Source organism: Puma concolor, chromosome E1 (assembly GCF_028749965.1).
Source record: "Puma concolor isolate L17-30 chromosome E1, mPumCon1.1.hap2, whole genome shotgun sequence".
Lineage (NCBI taxonomy): Eukaryota > Metazoa > Chordata > Mammalia > Carnivora > Felidae > Puma > Puma concolor.
In genome coordinates this window covers 52365954-52391472 of record NC_141680.1, presented here as the reverse complement: position 1 = coordinate 52391472, position 25519 = coordinate 52365954, and the positions used below count along the sequence as shown (strand labels likewise).

The following is a 25519-nucleotide window of genomic DNA, read 5'->3' as shown; positions in this document are numbered from 1 at the left end:
ATATTTGATGGATGTACGAAAGCGTGATTTCATATGAAGTAAAAGTAAAGTAAAGTAAAAGTGATATCATAATAGACTTAGGAAAAATTGAATTTCCTAAAGTATGATTTTAACATTCGTCTGTTACAACGTGATTGACCACGTGATCAAAAGATTGATAATGATGTTGGATATTTGAATAGCATGAGTAAGATTATAAAATCCACATGTTTAGAACTTTATCTCAACTCCTAGATAATCTGCGTTCCTTTCAAATTTACAGGGAATACTTCCAAAAACTGAGCACATGCTAGGCCATAAAGGGCATCTCAAATAATATCAAAGCATTGATAAAGCATATGGACCCTATCGTCTGACCACAAGACAAGAAGATAAGAACTCAATTCTGCCCTACCTACAACCCCCAGCCCCCACCCCACCAAAACAAAAAACATCAGTTAGGACTACCCTTGTATGTTTGGAAACTTAGTGATTCTCAATTCTTCATGGGTCGAAGAGGAAATCCCGACAGAAGTTAGAAATAATGCCAAGCTGATTTGTCATGGTCTGGTTTTTCCCATTTTATTCAGTTGCTGTGATTTCACATCTGTCAATGCCAGGAACACTGATACGGTAGGCGTCGGGAACCAAAAAGCCTGGGTGTCAGTGGCAAAAACTATAAAGTCTTAAGCAGTTTCTTTATTGCACCCATTTGTCCACAGATCTTGTGTCTAGATTTGATTTGGTATTTCCTCCATTTTATTCCCTGGGATTCATCCAAGAAGCCCCCTTTCCTTCATGGTTGAAAAGCCCACAGATGCATCATCCTGTGTTGAATACTTCTCAAGTGACCCCAAAGCTGTCATCACCCGAGGCTTTTCTGCCAACCGTGGGGATTGCTGAGAAGACACCCTTGGGAGTATTTACGCAGACAACCAAAGGACATCTCAAAATATCAGCTGCTTTCACCTCTCACAAACAAGCTTCCCAATCCATAATATCACGTCCAGATCAACCCTGGTCCGCCATCTTGCTGAAATAAATAGGCGTCTCCCCTGCTCATGGACGTGGGCAGATCTGTGCCTCTTTAGAGTTCCAAGCCCATGGAGGTACATGAATAGGCAATTGTTTAGAACAGCACCTGCTTCCCAATCAGGGAGATACCCATAAGAACAGGGGGATGTATTTTGCTTCACAACGCACTCCCCGACCCAAGTAAAACGCCTCCTTAAAATGGCATGTGCATTAGAACACAAAAGGGAGAAAACAGGCAGAGGTAAGCAGAGCTAAAATCCCTTCTGTAGGACGGAAGCCTGTTTAAACAGGCTTGGGGACTCCACCCACAACCTTCTAACATGAACATCATAATGTCAACATTCCAAAGGAGGCCAGAGCCCCAGAATCAGGGTCTAGGATGCCAGAGAAAGGATGGAGAGGGATGCCCATGAGTCCTGGGATTTTGTACAAGGGCAAAGGCTAAGGAGCAGGAAATCAAGTGTGAAATTCTATCAACACTGCTGAATCTGGACACCATCCTAAGAATGCCCCACTTCACTAGTTGGAAGGTCTCCCAAGTAAGCAAAAGCTTGACGCCATATGACAATGTCAGGTAACCAGCTCACCTCTCTCTTCCTTTACGTCACCGGGGACAAGTTCTGGCTGTCAACAGCACTGGCTCTCTTATACGCGGGGTTCGGTCAATCTGTTAGCCAATATTTTAACAACATGGATAAAGAAGCCATTAAAAAAAAAAAAAAGTGAACGTCTTCACCATAAGGTAGAGGGGATATGGATATTTCTCTGTATTATTTTCCTTGAATGTTATTATATTGAGATGACTTAATAAGGAAAAGTCAATTGTAGTAGATTAAATGCATTCACCATCCCTCACGTGACTCAGCACCTCTGACACCAAGGTCCCATGTAAAGGGTCAGTCTTCTGAGGAAGTCAAGGACGGGGCATCAAAATGTACACGACACATTCGGAGGCGTGATAAAATGAAGCTCATTGTGGGTCATCCCCACTCTCTTCCTCTGGAGCTCCCGTTCCTCCTCGATGGCAGAGAGAAAACAAGTTTGTCAGTCGAGAGTAACTTGTTCTACTCCTGTTTGAACCCTTTCACTTTGAAGTAAACTCAGCCTCATTTGGGGAAATACTCTGCCACTTCAAAGGCAGTTTCTTCCTTCTCTCCAGGGGCCACTGGCCCCTCCTCCTCCCTCCAACATGGTATCTGGGTGCAGAGGGAAGCCGACACACCCTTTCGGTCGGGTCCTTGGTGTTCTCAGCTACCAGCTGGTCTCGTCCCTGGACGTCCTGGGCTGGTGTTCCCATATGTGTAGCAGATCTCACTGTCCTTTGTGGGTGTCCAGCTGACATCTGCTGCTGACACTTCGGGTCCCTGGGGGTCCCTCAGATCCCCAGGTCCGGGTGCTTTGTCGCCTCTCTCTTCCTTGCTCTGACCACAGGCTGGTGGCAGGACACAGCTACTCTTACTCCTTGGCGTCCTCTCAGCAGGGCAGACAGAAACTCTGGGCCTCCGGGACCCGTCTACGCTGGCTGTATTACCACCTGCGGACCATGGTAGGCACAGCAGGAAAGCACAGGGCAGGGGGTGAGCCGAGATGTGCTGAGTGCCCCTCAAACCATCTGTGGTTTTCTGTGAGGGTTCCTAACACCTCATCACCCCAATTTTGCTTATGCCTGGTGGGTTGGGGAAAGGGGAAGCTTGAGGGGAAGAGGCAGCCGCTTCTCAGTGACCAAGCTGTGGACCACACCCAGGTTCTACCGTCTCGGAACTGCCCTCCTGTCTCTTGTAGCAACATTTTCTACTTCCTCTTCCTGTCTGGTGGAAATCGCCCATAAATCTTTTCCTCTGCCATTCCGCACTTTGGCTTTCTTTTGATCTAGCCTCACTCTTTCCATGTTAAAGGAGACCCCGAGAAATGCAGAAAACTCTTTTCTTTCTTCACAAAGCCTGATTTCTCCATTGCCGTGGATGCAAAGTGCCATCTTGAAATCAGAACGCTAGAAATGACTCCATTTTCTTCGCTTTCTGCTGTAAGGATTCTAATTTTCTCCGAGACAGCAGAAGCTACGTCAACCAGTGACTTACCTCATAGAATAAATCAAAGTGGTGTTGCAAAGGTATGGGAGAGGTATAAGGGAACAGTGTAGTCATTACCTAGACCCAAGGCCTGATGACCTGAGGGAAGGCCTATGACATCCTGAAGGAGAAAGTGTGGAGAAAGAAGCAGTTACTTTCCGGTAGGGTCCTAGCAGGTCAAGCGAAACCCTTAGGGAAGGAGCCAGCCAGAGGAATACATACCAGGATCTTTATCTTCCTTCTTTGGATCCCCAACTGGAGCATCCCATTGGCCAAACCTACCTAGACCCCAGAGGCGAGAGAGTCCATTGATACAACCCAGTCAGTCAGCTCCAGGATGGGGAGGAGTAGAGGGTGGAGATAACAGAGGATATCTACCCACAAAGCTTATCCTTGAAAGGAGAGTGGGGACAAATAAAGTACAAGAGTATATGCAAAAGGAAATCTCCGTGGCATCTTTCAAAAATACTATGTCCCTGTGACATAAGTCTGTCTTACCCACGGTTTAACTTCCGTCAGTGTCCGTCAAAGAGCGTGTTTCCATTAGAAGCCCACAAATTCTCAAAGCGTTCTGATGACAACAATAGCTAGCCCTGAGTGCTTTCTGTATGCCAAGCACTGTGGAAAGACTTTTTGCTGATGGGATGTACTACTCAAAAGAACCTTCTGGTGGGCACCTGGGTGGCTCAGTCTGCTGAGCATCCCACTCTTGATTTCGGCTCAGGTCATGAGCTCACATCTCATGAGCTCGAGCCCTGCATCGTGCTCTGCACTGACAGTGGGGAGCCTGCTTGGGATTCTCTCTCTCTCTCAATAAATAAATAAACTTAAAAAAAAAAAAAAAAAAAAGGACCTTCTGGGGTAAGCATTATTACCGTCTCCATTTTACAGGTGGGAAAAATTGAGGCTAGAAGAGTGAAAGAATTTGTCCAAGGTTATACAAGCTAATCAAGAGTCCATATAAGATCTAAGACCAGTCTGTCTAAGAGGGGCCGAAAGCTGAGAAGGCACAATTGGGAACTGAAAAGGGCGCCCCCTATCATAGCATCAGCTGCTTCCAAGTCACAGCTGACAGTCACCGTCTGGAATGGTGGGGATCCCACGTCACCAGCTCTGATGTCTCAAGAGCTGCTTGTGATCCACGTTGCATGGGAAAATTTCTCATTTTTGTTTTTGTTTTCTAATGTTTATCTATTTTTGAGAGAGAGAGAGAGAGTTTGAGCGGGAGAGGGGCAGAGAGAGGAAGAGACAGAATGAAAGCAGGCTCCAGGGTCTAAGCTGTCAGCACGGAGCCTGATAGGGGGCTCATGAACCACGAGATCATGACCTGAGCTGAAGTCGGACGCTTCACCCAACTGAGCCCCTGTCTCCCTTTTTTAAGTTGAATTGTTCAGTTCCAATTTGTTAGCCAATTTCACCGACGGATGAGTTCAACACACTACAAGGCTTCCAGTTTTCAGACTTTGTTGGACGGTGACAGAGAAACCCCACCCAGCACCCCAGCACCCTCCGCTCCCACTGTAATGCCTGTCAACAGCTTTTACAGGCCACCCACAGTGTTTGTTTTCCATCACACCGACGACCATTTTGTTGGAAGTTTAGCAATAACGATACGATGGGCTGCTTGGGGTTGCCAGCATGAAGCACATACCACGATAAGAACTTCACCTCAGTTCACCTAAGTCATGCCGCCTAAACTCCACAACCCTGCAACTTGCATATATCAGCACCCGTTTTACAGGTGAAAACATTGGGTTGGGACCCATTAGGTCACAAGCCGGAAGTCACAAAATAGAAAGCAACAGAACTAAGGGACCAACTCAGGCCTCTCAAACTCCAGAACTTCGGCTTCTTCTATCCAAAGTGAAAGACTTTCCCCTTGCACAGCTCTGAGACTGTAGATACGCAAACCAGAAACCCAGAGGGACAATCGATCCTTGCAAGTCGGGTGCCAGTGAGAACTCCCAGATGATGCATTTTTGCACTGCAGGCTGCTCCCCCATGATCCAAGTGTTGTGCTTCTTAAAAGCACCATCCGGAAAAGAAAAGGAGATAAGCAAACAGAAAAGGAGATAAGCCAAGTAAAGAGTGGGACTGCGTGTACTCGGAAACAGGCAGGCTGGTGGAAAAACAAACAGAATCTGCTGAAAACTAATGGGAACACAGAGACGCAGCTGAAGAAATGTTAACAGATGCCTTGGTTCATGTTTTCTCATCCGTGATTTTCAGAGAAAATCATTTGTAGGGTTGCCGTATTAAAAAATGGGTTCCGGGTCCCCTCAGTCGGTTAAGCATCCAGCTCTTGATTTCAGCTCAGGTCACGATCTCCCGGGGTTCGTGAGTTCAAGCCTCGCATCAGGCTCTGCAAGGACCGTGCAGAGCCTGCTTGGGATTCTCTCTCTCCCTCTCTCTCTCTGCCCCTCCCCCTGCTCGCACTCACTCTCTATCAAAATAAATAAATAAACCTTTTTTTTTTTTTTTTTTCAACGTTTATTTATTTTTGGGACAGAGAGAGACAGAGCATGAACGGGGGAGGGGCAGAGAGAGAGGGAGACACAGAATCGGAAACAGGCTCCAGGCTCTGAGCCATCAGCCCAGAGCCCGACGCGGGGCTCGAACTCACGGACCGCGAGATCGTGACCTGGCTGAAGTCGGAGGCTCAACCGACTGCGCCACCCAGGCGCCCCAATAAACCTTTTTTAAAAAGGAGTTCCACTCACTGAAACTCAAAGGACACTATTAAAATACGTCGATTGTATCATCCCCCAGGCGTGCCTTTCAAGCTCCGAGTACTTCTTTCTGTCTACGTCATGATTCTCATCCTCCTTTCCGGATGTTTCCAGCACCCTTCTCAGCACAAGCAGCTCTTGTTCTCCCCTCACCCGCTCCTCACCTAGCGGTTTTAGTCCAGCACAGAAATGAAGTCTGATCCAACGAGAAGTTGCGGGGGAGAAGATTCCTGGTTGCGTATTTCCGTGCACTCTGCCACTCGCTGGATTTATTGTCAACTCTGGAGCCATCGCTCATCTCCCCAGCTTGAGTTGTCTCGAGCTCCACTGCCCATTCTTCCAAATGTCTCATTACTTCTAAAGTTACAACGATAAATGATAAACCTTACCCTTTCTTTTGTTGTTGTTGTTATTTATTTATTTTTGAGAGAGAGAGAGAGCGCAAGCAGGGGAGGGGCAGAGAGAGGGAGAGAGCGAGAATCCCGAGCAGGTTCCGTGCTGTCAGCGCAGAGCCTGACCCGGGGCTCAAACCCACACACGATGAGATCATGACGTGAGCTGAAACCAGGAGTCGGACGCTCAACCAACTGAGCCACCCAGGCTCAGGCGCCCCAAACTTTGTCGTTTCGAGAGATTTACTGCCAAGAGGCTTCTTCATTTCTACCCAGAGCTGAGAGACAGGTCTCCCAGTTCGTACATTCACAATGGATTTCCAGTCCCCACCTTTCCACAAAGCAGCCATTTCTCCCCTGAGACCGCCCCTTCCCTGTAAGTAACACTGGCACCCCCCTGTCGCTCGGGTCAGATCACCAGCGGGTCTCTGAGTCTTCCTGTCCCTTGTTCCCTCCAGCCAGGGGGGGCTTGTCAAGCCCACCCCCCAAACCTCTCCATCCCGCCCTCCTCTCCCCACCTCCCACGACACACCTCTCACCTCAGCTGATGCAGCCATCTCCCTGCCAGCCTCACCCCTCCCCGTCCCCTCTCTCCCCACTCTTCTGCACAGATTAGCCAGCCTAATCCTCACGAAATGCAAATCCACGCATGGCATTGTCTCCTGGCTTTCTGGTTGCTGCTGGAATAAAATCTGAAACCCTGAACGTTTCCCACGGGGCTTTGCCTGACCGACTCTGGCCTCTCTCCAGCTGCATTTCATGCCACTTTCCCTCTCTCTGGCCTCTCCAGCCATGCTGGCTTGCTTTCTCTTCCTCAAATAGGCCAAGTCCTGGACTGTTTCAAAGCCTTTACAGTCACCATTTCCTCTGCCTGGGTGCCCATCGCCTAATTTCTCTTTGAACAGCTTGTTCTTCCCTTCAGGTCTCAGCTCCTAATTCTTTTGCCCAAAGAGCCTTTTTCGGACCACCCAGTCCAAAGGGTTGTCCTTGACAGTTACTGGCTCCCTCATTTATTTGCCTTCTGGCACCTTTCACAACCCACAATTACTTCACTTATATATTTACTTACTATCTTGTTTCCCCTCAACTTCTAAGGTAGAGTTTGGGACATCGTTGGGGGGGGGGGACCCAAAAAACAAACAAACAACAAAAAAAAAACCCTGAGTGTTGAATGAACGGAGCCCACGGGCACTCTCCCACAGTTTCAATAAAGCACAAAGTCAAAGTGAAGAAAGAGATACCACCGTCTCTGTGTGAGAGCAAACATCCAGTTACACTTATAAAAACATGTTCTTAAGCATAAGTTAAGATCCCAAAAGATATTTGCTAACCGACTACGCAGAGCTGTGGAATGAGATGCAAAGATAATAAACACATTTGATATGAAACAGATGGAGATCTGGTCACTGGTTCCTTGACGTGGGGCCCTTTAAAAAGTATTCTCTTCTCTTCGACATTTTGTGAGCATGTTTTTTAAGTGCCAGAAAGTGCTGTTATGGAGGACATCCCCAGCTCCCCCCCGCAGTCACCGAGGACAAGACAAGGCTTAATTGCGTCCTGTGGGCCCGCTCTCGTTTGCATAGCTACCTGGTAAGGGCACAGCTACAACTTTATAAACAAGCATCTCAGAGTGAGTGAAGCACGTGAGGGTCCTTGAATAGGGCACTGGAGACACGTCTAATAACATATTTATTGAGTGTAGATTTCCTTAATGTGCCAAAATATGCCTGAGGGTTGTCAGTACACATGTTACAACTTGCTAGAAAAGCTGGAGGTATCTCTAGTGATCAGACACAGAGCAGATGTTCTTTTCAGCTTAAGAATTTGGTTTTCCTGCAAAACTGCCCAGCTATTTGCAACTAGGCAGCAGACGAACAGCTTAGATCTTTGGAGAGCAGCAAGGGAACCGTCCTCAGCGATTGGAAGCCTCAGGAGCTACAATGCCAGGAGCCAAGTTGAGACTCCCGAAGGAAAAATGACGCACCTTTTTAAAACGTGGATGGCACGGAAAAATGTTTAGGTTTCTGTCCAGTATCAGCGAGGCTAGCTCAATGACAGGCGCTAACATGAGGCTCCAAGTGTAGACGCTGTTATTTCTATTTCTGTAACCCTTGTCTTCTAATTATCACCTCCAGCAGGCTGGCTTTCAGATTAAATTATTTTGGCTTTCGGGGAAAAAAATGAAACCCACCCGAGATGCTGCCACGTAGCGCTAACCACAGCACACCAAAGCAAAAATCGTGCTCTGCTTTCCGAGCCTTTCCTGGAGGGGCACATTCCTGACGAGGCTCAGCTGGGACCCTCATGGGTACAGAAGCACCGCCCTTGACTTTCTGCTCCTAACTCTGACCCTGGTCGTCACTGCGGATCTGAGCTTGATTATACACGCCCCTCCCGCCCCGACGTTCCCTTCCACACGACTCATATTTTGGGTCTACTGTCTTTTGTCCTTCTCTACCTTTACCCAGTGCTTTGTCACCTACCCACCCTCCATCCATCCAGGCACCCATCCAACAGACACTGAGGATCTGCCTCTTGCTAGATCTGCACTACGTGCTGGGGAGCCGTCCGTGTGCAAGGTAGAGTCTATGACCTCATAGAACATGAAATTGAACAGCGGAAGTAGGTATGAAAACAGACCATTTATTGCGCAACTGGTCATTATTAACATGGAGATACTTCAAAGATGCCAGGGACCAGAGGGAGGGCAGGTCTACATCTAAGGGTGAGAACTGGTGGGGGGGGGGGTGTCACGGACAGCCCCATGGAGGAAGTCATGAGTAGGCGTTCCCTGGGAGGAGGGGAGCACGAGGAAAGGAAGGAGGGGAAGTGTTACATTCCAGACAGAGGAGGAGAGACAAGCCCATCGCAGAGGCCCGAGAGCCAGAAGCATCTCCAGGGCACTGGGATGGCTCACCTGGTGAAAGTGCACTGGGTGGGAGGTTGGGGGTGGTGGTGGTGGAGGGGGGGGGGGGCAGGGGGTGAAACAGAAAATGGAGAAGGGAACAGGGTCAGATCAGGAAGGACCTTGTGGGTCTTGTCCAGTGGGGGGCATTAGGATGCTTGAAAATCAACAACTGTTTCCGATTTCCCCAAATACAAAAAATTGATATCATGGGAAGCGGGGGTGGGGGAAAGAAACAGAAAACGCAGTTTGATGTGCAGCATATTCATTGTACCCCCTAAAGAGGAAATTGCTATGGTGACAGAAGGTAGCTACAATTGTGGTATAGAGAAGTCGAATCACTACGTTGTACTTCTGAAACCAAGGTCACGTTGTGTGTCAGCTATACTCAAATTTCTAAAATTATCACAAAAAAGAATATCGGGGCACCTGGGTGGCTCAGTCGGTTGAGTGTCTGATTTCGGCTCAGGTCACGATCTCCCGGTTTGTAAGTTCGCGCCCCGCGTCGGGCTCTGCGCCGACAGCTGGGAGCCTGGAGCCTGCTTCGGATTCTGCGTCTCCCTCTCCCTCTGCCCCTTCCCCTGCTCGCACTCTGTCTCTCTGTCTCAAAAATAAATAAGCATTTTTTTTAATTAAAAAAAAAGAATATTGCTTGATATTAAAAAAATACCAGATGTTCTGGATGTTTCCCAACCTCCCATGTCTCATCCTTGTAAGAACCGTTTTCTTTGTAATACACGTGTGTGTGTGTGTATGTGTGTGTGTATAATTCTTCATCGGCATCCCTGGAAGCAGCTGTTCTCCGATCGTTCCACTGCTTGGGGGGTATTCCCACCCTACCCTCATTACTGCTCTAAAGCAAATACGCAACGATAAGCCGACAGAGTCAATTTCTTTTCTTCCCGGATTAAATGAGTTTTCATCACGTCGGAAGTTCGGGTTCAGCCACTTCCTCTGACAACCACACGCTCGGCCACCCATCTGGGGGCTGCGTCACCCAGAACCTCACACCTGATGGTGGGTTTTTCTCTTTTTTTTTACGCTTAGAGTCCCCCACGAGAGGAAGGAGGAGGACCTGCCTGCACACCAGCCCTTGCCTGATGGGCAGACGCGGCCGAGGGGGGAAGGTGTCCAGATCGCTAAGGACACAGCCGATGACGAGGCTACCAGGGAAGGCCCGCCTCTCGGCAAAACAGAACCGCGGAAAGACGCCAAGGGTAAGGCTGGCCCGGGGCTACCGACCCGGTCCCCGTGCATTTTGCAGACACCCTTCAGGTTTATACGGCGGGGTCCTGGAGCCGGGGCCTCTCACGCAAGGGTAGGGCTGCTGGGGTAGGAAACAGAGAGTCTGCAGAGCTGCTGTCACGAATAGGACCGAACTTCTGGCTCGAAGGCTCTAATTGGCACACTTAGGTGTTATCTGGAGCCGAAGGGGTTGCAGCGATTGGAATTAAAGGCCGTGTGTGCCTATCAGCTGGGTGGCCGCATCCCGTGTTGTGGGTCCCAGGGTCAACCTCATCTTCTCTGCGACAGGGTCCGCTATGCTACTTGGGAGGAAACACAGAGCACAGCATCCCCGGGGGATGGCCAAGGATGGCCTTTGCTCTGGCCAAGGGACCGCAACCCTTTTCCCATTCGACCACCGCCTTTACTTCTGCCGAGTTGGGCTGCTTCTAAGCCCAGCAAAGCACAGTCCTGAGCCCCGGACGCTGGCCACTGCGGTCGTATGAGGAACGAATCACCTAGTGTCAGTGGTAGGCGTCTTCAGAGCAGGAGGCAGTGGCCACGGTGCTGATCCACGCACGGAACAGCAGCTACGCCAGTAGGAAGCATGCCTCCTTTGTTTTCTCCTTTGGCAAATTCTCTGTCTTCCCCCTCTCTCTGTCCCTTCTCCCCTGCCTCACCTACCTATTACCCAAGGAGTGATTTGTCCTTGCCTGTGGCTCTTCAGCTCTAATTTACCAACCTTGAGTCAAACAGACAGAGCCGCCCGCACTGTCTGCGCCCAGGGAGCTGGGGAAGGCACAGGGGTGGGTCATCTTTCCTCACGACGCTCTCTGGAGCTAAAGAAGTCAAACCTCTTGCAAATGCATCTACGTGGCATTTCTGCTAAGCGTGCCTCACTGACAGGGGACAGAAAAGCAAGGGGGTGTTTTTAAGGTGAAAAGTTATCTTTAAGCCTCATCATCATCTAAGTGGAAGATGCGACCTTTTCTGATCATTAACACGGAGCTATCACTCACTCCACGAGCTCAACAGAGTGACAAATTACAGTTGCTGGAAGGGGATACATAAATTCTCCTAATTACCTCCAGAGACCTATCCACGCGGAATCAGAAAAGGTTCTAGTTATGCGGACATGGCTCTTTTTTTTTTTTTTTTTTTTTTTGAAAATCATAGTTTTGCTTCCCTAAAAGTCTTCTTGGTTTTAGTCCCATTCGGGGCCAATGAAAAGCTGTGATGGCTGAGCCAGATAAGAGAGAGCTTGGAAAGGAAATTTTTACTTTTTCTTTCTTTCTTTTTTTTTTTTTTTTTTTTTTTTTGCAAAGGTTGGTCTTACTCCCCAGGACTGAAACTAGCAATTAAGGAGAATTGTAGGGTAAGGAAAGAGAAGAGATATAGCAAAAGTAGGAGAGAGAGAGGAGACCCTTTATTTTGGGATAAAGGCCTCAGCCTGGAAGCCAAACAAATTGAAAATCTTCATTGCAGGCCCAGCTGAGAATAAATTGTCAAGTTCAAAGGCGTGTGGGAGAAGCCCCTGGCCTCCTCCCATCTCTGAGCTCGCTGAGGGCATGCACAGAAGCCCAGGGCTTTTCCAGACACCTCCACATTCCCGAACACTCCCCACCTTCCCAATTTCTGTTCCTTTCCGGGTCTGTTGAGGGCTCAGAGCCCCCTTTGCTTTTGGACTTTACTGTCTCACACAGCAGCCATTTATCCCAAGTCAGCTAAGTGACAAGAACTTTAGGGAGTGTACGGGAGACAAAAATGGATTCGTTCTTTCGCTCCCCGAATCTTTGTTGAGCTCCCGCTCTGAGGCGGGCTCTGTTCCAGTGCTGAAAATACCGCGGTGAATAAAACCGATAGAGATAATCAAAGACACTAATGCAGCGAGTGCATTAAGGGGCCTCGTTCTGCGCTCCAGCTCGTCTCCAAGCCTCACAGAGCAGCGTTGGCAGAGGGCGAATCGAGCCGCGCTCCCACCCACTTACGGTCCAGTCTGGGCCAAATCGGTTCCCTCGGGAGAATGCCAGTGCTTTTTGGCTCCCTAAGAAAGGAGTGCTTCTGGAAGCTTCGGAAACATTTATCCCGGGAGCCTGAGGTTCGGATTCCACAGGCTGCCCCCACGTGAGCCCTTCTGTTTCTGATTTTCTTCCCACTTGAAAGTAATCGGGCTGGGGGTTTGTACCCACTTCTGACCCCAAAAGGCTCGGGAAATTACAAAGCAAGTTTTCCAACAGATGCTTTCACCAGCGTCAGACAGTCCTGCACAGCCGCCAATTTGCCCTCGCTACATCGCACAAGCCTGACGCCTTAAGAAGTAAAAGGGGCCTGAACCGAATGGCCCCGCTTGCTTGAGGAGTGCCCAGCTGGGACTGAGAGGCCACCTTCCGCTGCTTCACAGTAGTCCTAAAGCCACAGGAGGCCTGCCAGGCGAGGGATCCTGGCAGGAAACACCCATAGGTGTGGGCTATAAAGATCAACAGTGGAGTGTGTGTGTGTGTGTGTGTGTGTGTGCATGCGTGGGCGAGGCAGAGGGGGAGGGGGAGGGACAAAGAGAGAGAGGGAGATTCATAAATGTTTAAGAAACGGGCGAAATGGGCTCCCTTGGAAATGTGTGGTTTGCACAGCAATTTTTGGAATCTCAGGGCAGAGAGTAGCTGGGGTGACTGAATCCCAAGAATCTGCAGCCACTCCCCAGTCGGAATGCCATGTGTTGTATGAAATCCGAACCACAGCCCTAGCCCACGACCCGCCTCCGCTCAGGGGAGGTGGGGCAGATCTGGGGAGATTTGGTGCTCACAGCACCCAAGAAGCACCAAGGTGGAGAGGCCTTCCAGGTTGTAGTCTGACTGCTAAGAGCCTGACACATAATAGACACTAAGGAACTCCTTCTTAATTCGTCAGTGACGTCACTGAGCAGAGGAGCCAACGCGTGAATGCGGGGACCCCGGCCCAGCAGCCCCGCAAGGAACAGTTCGGTCCGAAATGCCAGCAGCGACGTGACCGTCGTTGGCAGCTGTGACTGTCAGCGTTGTAAGCAAATCCAAATCCAGAACTGCCTTCTGGAAGCTTCCATCGCTCGTCCCAAGTCCAGCCGTTGGAGCCGGGGTGGGGAGGAGGGGAGATGGGTTTGATCACTCTTTGGCCGGGCAGTCTTTTAGAGAGGTGAAGATTACTGCCGTGTTCTGCCATTGGGTTCTTTTTTTTTTTTTAATTTTTTTTTTTAACGTTTATTTATTTTTGAGACAGAGAGAGACAGATCATGAACGGGGGAGGGGCAGAGAGAGAGGGAGACACAGAATCGGAAGCAGGCTCCAGGCTCTGAGCCGTCAGCCCAGAGCCCAACGCGGGGCTCGAACTCATGGACCGCGAGATCGTGACCTGAGCTGAAGTCGGACGCTTAACCGACTGAGCCACCCAGGCGTCCCTGCCATTGGGTTCTTCAGTCAAAGTACTCCCACCTCCTTCGGCCACGCCCCAAACGACAGAGTTTTAGGGTTTTAATTCTTGCACCATCGTCATCATCATTCTGTGAATGAGCTGCAGTCTGGGTGCTCCTGAGCCAAATTCAGTGACGTGGCTGTGATCGGACCAGGAAGGGAAAAGTGGGTCTGTCCCCTTCCTGTTCTAGACCCTGTCCCTGTTGATGCAGGTGACAGCCTCACTGGCATATTCAGTGGCTTTGGCCCATCTATCTCACCCCAAACCTGAATGTACGTTTTAGACCCCAAACAGATGCTCCGTGAAGGGTTACTCAAAGACAAAGAGCAACTTCTTCTCGGGTCCTCTGTGCCTTGGACCAAATTAAACACATCAGGTCCCATGAGTGATTCGTTATTGTGGTTGAATTCTATTTCAACCACCCTATTCCCCATCCCACACCATTATCCATTGTGCATTCTTCCCATGACTCAGTAATGAAGAAAAGGAGGCATCCCAGAGTCCCCCCTCCCTCACCGATTACAACTCCAGAAAAGGATTCTTAAATTATAATAAAAATGTTGAATTATTCCTTGCATGTGTTGACACTGGACAGCTGGCCAAGTGTTTTTCAAATGCTTGGGGAGTTTGCTTTATTTTTTAGATTTTTATGTCAAACAGAATTGCACTTGCCCTGAAGGGGTAAAAAGAAAAAATTCCACCAACAGAGAGAGGAGTGTGTTTCCCCCATATGACAAGATGTCCAGAGGAAGGCAGTGCGGGACCGTAGGGAACTCCATGATGACATCAGAGACCCAAGCCTTTTATAATCTACGTCTCCTTATCCTCATGTTCACAACATGGCTGCTCGCCTCTGTGCATCACAGTCACAAGCCAGGCAGAAAGAGGACATGTTAGTGAAGAGAAGAGAGAAAGATACATTCTGGCTGACTGGACCAACACAGTAACTTTCCAAGACACCCCTTCTCCACCAACAGACTTTTACACACACACACACACACACACACACACACACACACACACACTGGAAAAGCTGGATTCAAATGTGCATTACTACTAGAAGTAAAGACTAGCTTTTCTTTAAAGAAGGGAAACTCTAATAATCATGATGGTCTAAGCTCAGAAAAGCAGGTCTGCACCCTCTCAACGGGAGCAAAACAGATGGGCATCACCATGTGACCACGGCCATGTCTTTTGTTTTTTTCTTGAGGTCTCTTTGATGTTCGGTAAACTGGCTTTTGTGCTCCCGGTCCTGATTAACAGAGTTTTCATCATCCCTTCTCCTGCGCATGACTTACAAATGTGTCTACTTGTGGGGATGGCTTGGAGTGCGAGTCTGAAAAGACACCCTTTCCGTGCCTGTGGCCCTGATCCCTACCATGTGCAAAAACCCTATGTGGCACAGGCAAATCCCTGTCACTTCTGACTGCACTTTATTTCACAAAGCAGCAGGCCTCGGTGTCCGCCTAGGTTTTGTCCCATTTATAGTTCACAGAAAATCAGTGAGTTCCTGCAGATGAACCTTATTTCGCAAGCTGATGGCAATGTCACGGGTAAGCAGCCAGGGGTCAGAAATGGCGGGGTTCCCCTGGAGGCTCCACCGTTCCTAACCTGTGACCTTGGCCAAGTCCTATGACTTCTCTGCACTATTATTCCTTCACTGGTGTATAAGTTTTCTGGTGCCGTGTAACAAATTACCACAAATTTAGCAGCTTAAAACAATGCCCAGCTTAGCTGGGTCCTCTGCGTGGGGTCTTATCGGAGGCCCGTCGCCTGAGCCCATTTACTTGCAGCTTTAGAAATCAGGGTGGCTGGCTTCTGTACGGTCAGCGTGACTTGAGTCTCAAGTCCCCGGAACTTCTTTTAAAGGGCTCACCTGATTAGGCCTGGCCCACCCAAGAGAAATTCCTTTTTCATTCATATCTACTCCACTGATTGGGGGCCTAATTCCATCTGCAAAGATCCCTCCATCTTGGCCACAATGGGACGTAATGATGAACTGTGTCTCTTCATATTCACAGGTCCTGCGCACACTCTAGGGGAGGGGACTCTACAGGGCATACATAATAGGCGGCCGAATCTCGGGCCATCTTAGAAGTCTGCCTATCACACCCTATAAATTGAAGACACGAATATGACCTATCTTATATGGTTGCTTTGAAGATGTAATGAGATGGCGAATGTAACAGGAAGCATCCTATAAGCCGCAGCTGCTATAATTACCCTAGCATTTCTGAGTATCTATTACACGTAGCATTTCTGAGTGTCTATTACACGGCAGGCCGCACGCTAGGAGCTGTGGATTCAGAAAACACTAACGTAGACCTTGGTCCAAAAAAAAAAGAAAAAACAATCATGGCGTTTCTCTAATATTCCCCTCACCCCCCAACCCCGTTCAAAAGCTGGCAAACAGCAAAAAAGCTTTCAAATCCAACTAAATGACTTTTGGATACAGAGACTCAGGGGTTTTGCTCACTTATTGAAGCCACTGTCAAAGATAAAAAGTGCTGACTTCAATAGAATACCATAATCCATAAGGATTATTATTTCTACCCTTAAGAACGCCCCCCCCCCCACACTGGTTTGGTCCCTCAGTAGTTCTCAGCCTGGACTGCACACGACTGACTCCCCTAGATGGCTTTTTCTGGGGTCCCACCTGCCAAAACGCAGATGCATTTGGCCTGGGGTGCACCCTTGCTTTGGAATTTTTTAAAGCCCCCCAGGACACCCCAACACACCGCCAGGAATGAGAACTTCGGCGGGAGCCCAAGTCTGATAGCTTCCCAGGGTCTGAAAGCCAAATTCCCCTTAAAGAGAAACCGCCGAGGACAAGACAACCAGACATGTGAGCAGCGATAAAGCATTTTCCCATTTCCTTGTAGCAAACATTGAAATTCAACACATTTCACACCTTTCCAAGGGGCTCTCCCAGGTCCCGGCTGCTGTTCCTTTTAGCGGACAGCCCACCCCTGGGTGGGGACTATCTGGGGTCGCGATGAGCACAGAATAAGTTGCCCACGTAGCCAAGAAAGGTGCTCAGCTTGTCTTCCTCATGCTCGTTCAGTGCTTATTGGCTCTGTCGCCTGCATATACGGAGCACCTACTACATGCCCAGATTCAGGCGGGGTGCTGGGACTTCAAAGACCAAAGTCTGCCTTCCGGAGCTCAGAGTCTAACGCCAAGAGGCAAACACGCCCTTCTTGTACCAGACGAGAAGTGCTTTCTGGATCGAGGGCCTGGAGGTGGATTTTCTGTTGTAAATAATCCTTTTAAAAGCCTTCTCAGTCTTCTAAGACTATGCGTATCTCTCTCCAGGGTTTGATCCCTGCAGACAGCAGCCTCGTTCTGACTTCCCTTCCACCCCCCTGGCAGCCATTCTTTCCCACCCCCACCCCCAAGTAATTATCATCAAGGAGAGGAAGGTAAAAACTGCCAAAATGGCATAATTATTCCATAAGAAAAGAAGAGCGACCTGAAGCCCCAGCTTCCTCTTTTCCCATCACTTCTAACCCTCCAGGGTTTCTCTCCCGTACAAAGGGGCGGTGCTCCAGAACCCCGGGAACGCATCCCGAGCCGGGTCGGGTCGGGGCTGGCTCCTTCTACCTGCTAAGCAGTCCCTGCTTCCAGCAGGACTGATTGCCAATGCGGCAGAAAGCAGACACTTAAGGACTGGGGAGGCTTTGGCAAAGCCCAGGGAAGCTGGATTCCTCGCTTGAGATAACACTGAGCCCGTGGCAGCCTGGGGTTGGAAAATCGGGACTGGCTGTGGTTTGCCTGGGTCTACAGGGGAACATTCCCTACCCCCCCCCCCCCAACCAGAATAACATACGCTCCTACAGAGACCTGAGAGGGAGGTGAGCTGGCATCCATGGCCTTCAAAACCCCTTCCCCCTTATAAACACTCATTGAAAGCTTACTATGTGCGAGACCCTGGGCTGGGCTAGGCTAACCGCCTGCCCCCCAGCCTCCTTCCACCATGAAAGGTGTTCAAATATCACACCTTGCTGTGGTCTTAAGGATTAAGTATCGGGGCGCCTGGGTGGCGCAGTCGGTTAAGCATCCGACTTCAGCCAGGTCACGATCTCGCGGTCCGGGAGTTCAAGCCCCGCGTCGGGCTCTGGGCTGATGGCTCGGAGCCTGGAGCCTGTTTCCGATTCTGTGTCTCCCTCTCTCTCTGCCCCTCCCCCGTTCATGCTCTGTCTCTCTCTGTCCCAAATAAATAAATAAACGTTGAAAAAAAATTTAAAAAAAAAAAAAGGATTAAGTATCATGGCGGACCCCAGAAAAAATCATTCGGAGTTATTTCTTTATACCTACTCTGGCATCCTGGGGAAATGGCTATGTCAAGCTTGCTTCCTTCTCTATTTTTAAATTCTGTTGGAAGAGTGAGACCATCCTGGGCTGCTGCTAAAAGCTTTCAGGAACCACACGAGAAGATACCACCCAGACCCAAGCCTCCCACCCTGGCTGTCCACAACCTCAGCTCCTAAAATCTAGAGAAAGGGAAATGACCCTAAGACCATGGCTGGCTCAGCAACCTAGAGATGGAGTCCGGCCATTATTTATGCCTCTGGCGCATGCGTGGGGGGGAATAAACATCTCCGTCCAACATCAGGAAGTGAGGTTAGATGGAGGCCGAATTGCCTTCCCGGTGCCTCAAAACTGCCAGTGCGAAAATTAGTGATTAAGAGTCAGGATGATGAGATCGCTTACTCTAGGACTTGGGAGCCCACACATAAGGGCTAGAGTATGAACTGGATGATGTTGAAGACCCTGGGAACCCTAGATTTTGTCACTGAGTTAGGCCAGCCAGCCCAGGCTCGGTTTGCTGAAGGCTTGGTCACGGGGCCAGATGTCTATCTTGCATCGGGATTTTGAAATCGCTGAGAAAACTCCAGAACACTCATTTCTATTTTGGAAATCAGTGCTTGCCTTAGGAAATTGTCTCCTTGCAAGAGAGAGTGTATTGAGGCATCCACTAATGGAAGGGTTGGCAAACGACAGCCTATTAGGCCAAATTTGTCCTGCCATCTGTCTCGTGTGAATTGCAAACTAACGATGGTTTTGCCATTTTGAAATGGTTGCAAAAAAGAAATCAGAGGCATAATATTTTGTGATGCATGAAAATGATCTGAAAGGTAAGTTTGTTGCCCATCAATAAAGTTTTATTGAGCTACAGCCACACCTACTTGTTAACTTGTTACCTATGGCTACTTTTTTTTTTAAGTTTACTTCTTTATTTTGAGCGGCAGGGAGAGAGAGAGAGAATCCCAAGCAAGTTTCACACTGTCAGTGCAGAGCCCCATGCGGGACTCAAACTCACGAATCATGACCTGAGCCGAAACCAAGAGTCAGACGCTTAACCGACAGAGCCACCCAGGCGCCCCTGGCTACTTTAGTGCAGCAACAGCCATGTTGTGTCGTTTCAACAGAGATCACATGGACCTCAAAGCCTAACATAATTACTCTCTGGCCCTTCCAGAGAAAGTTTGCCGACTTCTACACTAGTATGTAAAAAATAATTCTGCACAAATACAAAAAAGTGAGAGGGTCACATAATTCAGTCTTTAATTAACCTAATTATATGACCATCTTGGGAGCCCAGGATGCTCTTCTCTACTCAGTTAAACCCCCACGGCAGTAATTAACTCGACTCATGTGGCAGCCGCAAAACAACTTGCCAAGGATGCACGAAGCACAGAGAATTGCCCACCATGCCGATCACATTCCAGAAAGCAAATCAGAGTATCGTATAGGTTCGATGAGTCTCCCAAAACAAGAGCACTTTCATTCTTGGCTCCTGGGTTGAGGGTCTGCTTCCTTCTCTGCGGCGAGAACGTCCCTTGTTAATCTATGGGTCGGGGTCAAACACAGAGACATTAACCCTGGTGGAGGCGGGGAAGGGGCCAGCACCGCGCACGGATCCTACAGCACGACATTTCTCTCCTCTCCTCCTTGGAACAGACTGGAAGCTGCCGATCCCGCTGGGACCCGTTTATCCACCGTTAATCTCGAGTCTGAGCACCACCAAAGCTGTGGGGCGAAGCTGGGACTTGACTCCTCTGATGGCAAAGAGCTTACGAATACCTGACGTGAGTCTTCCAAGGGTCCCCCCTTTTCCTTAGCCTTTGCACCCTGGGAAGTGAGAGAATGCCCCACGCAGGGGTGGGTTGAGCCAACAAGGTCCTGACGAAGACAGGAGGAAGTGGTTTCTGTGCCCTGCCGTCTCCCTCCCACCCCCCCTCACCTCTGCCACCATGCAAGACCAGTGCAGGGAGAGAAACACAGGTCATAACGTCTCATGACCTCATCAGGGTTCCCCAAAGAGACAAAACAAGCAACCCTCCCAATCGGACAGTTTTCCAATGCTCCGAGTGGTCTTTTCCACCCCAGGGCACCTCTGTTCCTCCTCCCGGCCCCGAATTTGTACCACACCCCCACCGTGGAAGATGTGAGTCTTCAACACCTTACCTTGTGGTTAACGGGTTTGTTTTGCTCTGTGAGTGAGACGTGTTTGAGAGGTTTGGGGTTCACCTACCCTGTTGTCTCAAAACCCGGGAATCGCCTTCTCCCAAAGGTAACTGCTTGCTCACGTGACAAACTTCTGTCGCATGCTTACTGCAGGACACGTCGTCATGTAGATGGACCATCCGTGCGGACGGATGAAACAGAGGCCCTGTTCTCACGGATCTCAGTGCCTAGCCGGGACATGGTCGAGGGGAGAGACACTCACAGGAAGTCAAGTGGGGGACACAGACCCTTGGGCTCTGTATATGGAAAGCCCAGAGGAGGCCTTTACCGCAGCCGAGGGGTTAGGACTTAGCTCTGGTGGAGGTGCACTGCACCGGCAGCCAAAATCGGGGCCCTGAGAGGTGGATGGGGGTAAGTGGGGGTGGGTGGGAAGGCAGGACAGGAAGGGGGGGGGGGACAGACACCCAGGCGGAAAAGGAGGCACACGCCCACTGTATTATAGACGTGATGATGAGGCCGGTGGTGCTGGCTCTCCCAAAGGAAAGCAACGTGACAAGTCAGGGACAGGAGAAGAGCTCGAAGAGGCCGGGCTGGAGGCCTCGCATCGCGCAGAGGAGATGCACTCTGCCGTCCGGAGGTTCTGGCCCAGTCCCGAGGACTCGGGGTGGCCCGGCTCCTTCTAAGCTCCAGGGGTTTCAGGCCATCGTCCTTCAAGGTGGACTCCCTTGGAGCAGAGTCACCCCCCCCCCCCCCGAAGCTACGCAGTGACTTTATGCTCAAGAAGGTAACGGAAGGCCCTCAGGAAAGTCCTCTCACGCGGCGGGGGTCTCAGTTTCCCCATGCAGGAAGCGGGACTTTTGATTTCCGGAATCCCTAGAGGCCGCTGCTGTCTGTCAGCTCCTCCGCCCGCCTCCAGAGCTGCTATCGCCGCGTTCCTCTGGCTCCTTACGGTCAGGGCTGGAAGAAATAAAACAACACACATCTTTGTTTCCTGCTGTGTGGGAGGCAGGAAATGGCCGAAGCCCCTAATTGGGATGAGGTTCCTGCGGCCTGTCCAGCCGCCCACTCCTCGGCAACCCCCACCCTCGCAGGTGTTGTCGGCCAGAAAGGAGGGCACCCTCGGCCATCCGCGGCCGGAACCCATCTGCTGCCATGCGGCCGACCACGTCCCTGCCTCTGGGGGGTGTGAAAGAAATCGTGATGCAGATAGAGTCCCCCTGCCACTCCACTTCAGCTACCTGAGCCTCCTTGTGGCCCCTCCCACAATGGTGGCCACAGTCCTGCCACAGGGCCTTTGCACTTGCTATGCCCGCTGCCTAGACTGCTCTGTTCCTCCCTCACCTCAGGTGTCTTTGTTCAAGCCTCACCTCAGCAAGGCCTTCACTGGCCACCCCATCTAAAACTTTGCTGAGCCTCCTCTGCAAACAGGGAGGGCAGGGCGTGCCTGGCGGGGGGGGGGGGGGCCTGCGATCAGAATCTAGGCTGAGGAGGTACCCGCTCCTCGGAGAAACGGACATGCAGGTGGAATGTGACGCTCGGTGGTCAGGCCGACGAGGGAGGGCAGGAGAGGGAATGGGGGGAGGGGGGGAGGGGGGAGGGGGGGAACCCAGGACACCGAGTGAGAGTGGGCATCACGGCGGCCAGAAGGCAGGGCTGGCACGGCCACAGCTGTGGGCACCCAGCAGGGCAGCCCCCGAGAGAGGGCTGGGTCCGGGCAGAGGGCGCACGGAAGGGAACTCAGCCTTGGGAAACCCACCGTGCACCCATGGCGGTGTCTCTCCCAGCGGAATGCAGACAGGGCTCCTTTGCGCCTCGGTTTCTGACAGAAGCGAGATTAGCATCACGAGACAGCACCCTCCGGCCCACACCACACTCTGCCTCCTGCCTGTTCCCTCCAGGAAGGATGGCCTTCAACCCGTAGCCAGCTTGACTCTCCGATCTCATAGCCACCAGGCCCCTTCGAGGCTGGAAAGGGACCCTGTAAAGTCATGGCCTTCCAGGTGGGTGGGGAGTCAAGGTCCTGCAGTGAGTGGCAAGCTCCTAAGGAGAGCTCAGTGCCCCGACCTCACTTGAACGTGCCAGACTCCCAGCAACAAAGGGAAGGGAGGGCCCTTTTATCTGCCTCCCGAGGCCACGGAAAATCAAGAAAGGTAAATGGAAGTCCAACTGATAAGCGAGAGGCATGGACAAGAGCTGCCTGTTTTAAAAAGTATTCTTTGTCTCGGCGCGAGCCCAGGGTGCTTGGTAACCACACGTTACCTCGGCCCCTCACTGCAGGTGCCTGTGGCCTGTGTGCCCCCGAAGGGCCCCTTCTGGCACTCTGTGGACACGAAGGCAGAGAAGAGACTGGCCGGTCAGAAGGAGCGCCGCAGCCGCTTTGGGGACGTCAACGTGCACAAGCGCTACCAGCTTGGGAAGATCTTCAGCCCCTTCCAGGCCCTCGCCACCACGGTGAGCCCCCTTCTCCTTGGAAAAGCTTTTCGTTTTTTGTTTTTGCTTTTTAAGTCTTTTAGGGAGAACGGCGACAACCCCCAATTCTTTGTCTTTTTTAAGAAATGCGTTAGTCAGCGGCGGCCGCAAAAATGCCGCGTAACAAACTACTCCAAAATTTGCCGGCTTTTACCACGGCCACCGTCTATGTTTCTTACCTGCTGGCCTGCAGAGAAAGCGGCTCGTTCCTCTTCTGTTGATCGCAAGTTCGCAGGGTAGGAGGGAGTAAAGAACCGAGAACAGTGATCCTATCTACCACAAGAGATGAACTGTAGCCTACCTAAAGGTCGGTAACCTGAGGTTTGGGCAAGTTCTGAAGGCAAGTGGTTGCAGGTGTGGTGTTCTGAAATAAGAGGAGAGAGAGGGCTCTGGGAAAGGGAAGTTTCTGTGATAAAGGAAGAAGGTTCTGGCTCCCGTTCCCCTTCCTCACCTCTGACCCTCCGGACTCCAGTCAATTTGAGTGGGACCATCCCCGAATGCATTTCCTTAAAATCATTACCGTGCTGTCTTTGTGATACTTTCTAGACATAGCTTCTTATGATCCTAAAATTTGAGTGTGCATATGAATCACGTGGGAAGCCTGATTAAAATGCAGACTTCCAGGGGCACCCGGGTGGCTCAGTCGGTTGAGCATCCAACTCCGGCTCGGGTCATGACCTCACAGTTTGTGGGTTCGAGCCCCACGTGGGGCTCTGTGCCGTTGGCTCGGAGCCTGGAGCCTGCAGCCTGCTCCGGATTCTGCGCCTCCCTCTCTCTGTGCCCCTTCCCCGCTCATGCTGTGTCTCTCTCTGTCTCTCAAAAATAAGTAAACATTAAAAAAATTTTTTTTAATAAAAAAAATGCAGACTTCCAGGCTTACAGTGATTTCCATTCAGAGGGTTTGGGTGGGGCCTTGGCATTTCCTTCCTTAACAAATTCTCTGTTCACCACCTTTCTGGGGCACTCCTTCCCAACCTTGTTCACGTCAGCCTTGTGTCTGGAGGGAGCCAGTATGGCAAGGCCACCTGTAGCCCAGCACAGCTCAGGAGTGCGCCTTACACCCCAGCTCTGGACCTTTCTTCTCCCCCGTAGCTCTCAACCTTTTCTGAGCTTCAGAATCACCTGGGTGATTAGCCATGCTAACGCCCAGTTTTTTGCCCCAAACCCATTAAACCAGAAGCTCGCTGGCGTGAATTGGGAACAGCAGCACCAATGTGTTGAGCCCACATCGCGCACCAGGTGCGGTGCTAAACGATGGCGTTTTGGGTGATGGGGGGTTTCATGGGGTCTGGAGCCAATGGCCAAGAAAGAAGTCTTGAAGACGTCTTTGGTGCAAAAAGGTGATTTTATTAAAGCACAGGGGTAGGAAGAGCTGCCCTGGGGTCCCGACGGGTAACTCGTTATATACCCTCAGGTTGGCAGGGGGTCAGGGATAGAGGAAGTCCCTAAGGGATTTTGGAAGAAACCTTGCCAGGACCTTGAGGGGCTAGCTGTTGCTAGGGAAACGCCACCGTTTAATACAACCTCAGCCATGAGACCCTTCAGATGTAGATCAGGGGGCCATAAGCCTGGAGTCTGGTTGCCAGCGTGTATCTGGGGGCAGTTGAGATAAAGGAAATAGAGTTACAGGGTCCTCAAGGTTGGGCTAACGTTAAGCTAAGGTTCTCTTTTGCCCCCAGCGAAGTGCCATTATCCACGCAGTTGAGCTCCTAGAGGGAGGTCACTTTGCAGGTTTCAAGGACTTGTCAACGGGCTGCAGGGAGTAAGGGAATTTAAGTGTTTCTTGCCTTAGTTTCCCACATCACCATGGCAAGCACTTAAACGCCTTTCCTTTGTTCTTGGGTAGCTGAGAGTGTGTCCAAGGAATATCGCACATATTCCACTTGCGGGGCGTGTGGGGGGCAGCCTGTATTTGACCCTCACGCTCCCTCGTCACTAAAGACCTTACCTCCAATCCTTAACCTTCATGACCTCTACCATGTGAACATCACCCTCACGATACCCACGAAGCAAGAAAAGCTGAGATGTGGTAAGCAACTTGCCCAAGGCCGTCAGCGGTCAGGGCAGAGCCGGGATACGAACCCGTGCACTGGAGCCAGGGCTCCCCACCCCCACACTCTATTTCATTGCCTTTATTCTCTGCCACCTAGGAGATGCGAACACTGTCATTTCCCCGAGACCTGCCCACGAATCCGCACGTGCAGAGAATGGCCATTCCACGCCCCGCGGATGGGAACCGCCACGTTCTATCCCTGTCCTCCACGGAGCCGGGCGCCAGAAAGGACGACAACAACCCCGCGAAAGAGAAGGCAGCGAGTCACATTAAAATGCCTTTGTTCCCCCCAATAGTTAAAGCAACAAAATCTAATGACACGAAATAATAAAAATTTTAAAACTGCGATCTGGCCCCTTGCTGCAAGGCTTTGCATTGAGACACTTAGAGCCCAGCGACTCAGGAACGCGGAGACGTTCTCAGGCCTGACTTAACATTTAGATAATTTGAGGAATGCCACCAACAGGCCTCTGTGGGAATATTTTAGAGAGGATGAAACCGTTAGGAGCCGTGATACTGAACTAGAAATGAATCCTTAGTAGGCACATGATTCTCCAGACGTCTAAAGATGCAGAGAAGGGATGGTTAGAGTTCAGTGAATCAAGGACCCCTCCCTTTCTGTCCTCCTGGTCTACCATCACAGAGTGTTGGATGGCAACCTTGGGGGTTCGCTCCTCATGGTGAGAAAATGGTTGCTGCTGCACCAAACACCACATCCACACATGACCACATCAAACCCTGGAAGGCTGACG

The 25519-nt window shown here is 50.6% G+C and overlaps 1 protein-coding gene across 2 annotated transcripts; it reads left to right on the top strand.

Moving 5' to 3' along the window:
• The first annotated feature begins 1358 nt into the window (after nucleotides 1–1358).
• On the top strand, nucleotides 1359–25113 carry LOC147574497 (uncharacterized). 2 transcript variants are annotated; one of them, XM_086687852.1, is made up of 5 exons: nucleotides 1359–1588; nucleotides 10157–10326; nucleotides 19739–19866; nucleotides 22550–22696; nucleotides 24865–25113. In XM_086687852.1, exons 1-5 carry the CDS (start codon nucleotides 1521–1523, stop codon nucleotides 25093–25095), a joined length of 744 nt encoding a protein of 247 aa, XP_086543978.1. In that variant the 5' UTR covers nucleotides 1359–1520; the 3' UTR covers nucleotides 25096–25113. The 2 variants fall into 2 exon arrangements, with proteins under 2 accessions (XP_086543978.1, XP_086543977.1); XM_086687851.1 differs by having other exon boundaries at nucleotides 22523–22696.
• The last annotated feature ends 406 nt before the right edge of the window (nucleotides 25114–25519 follow it).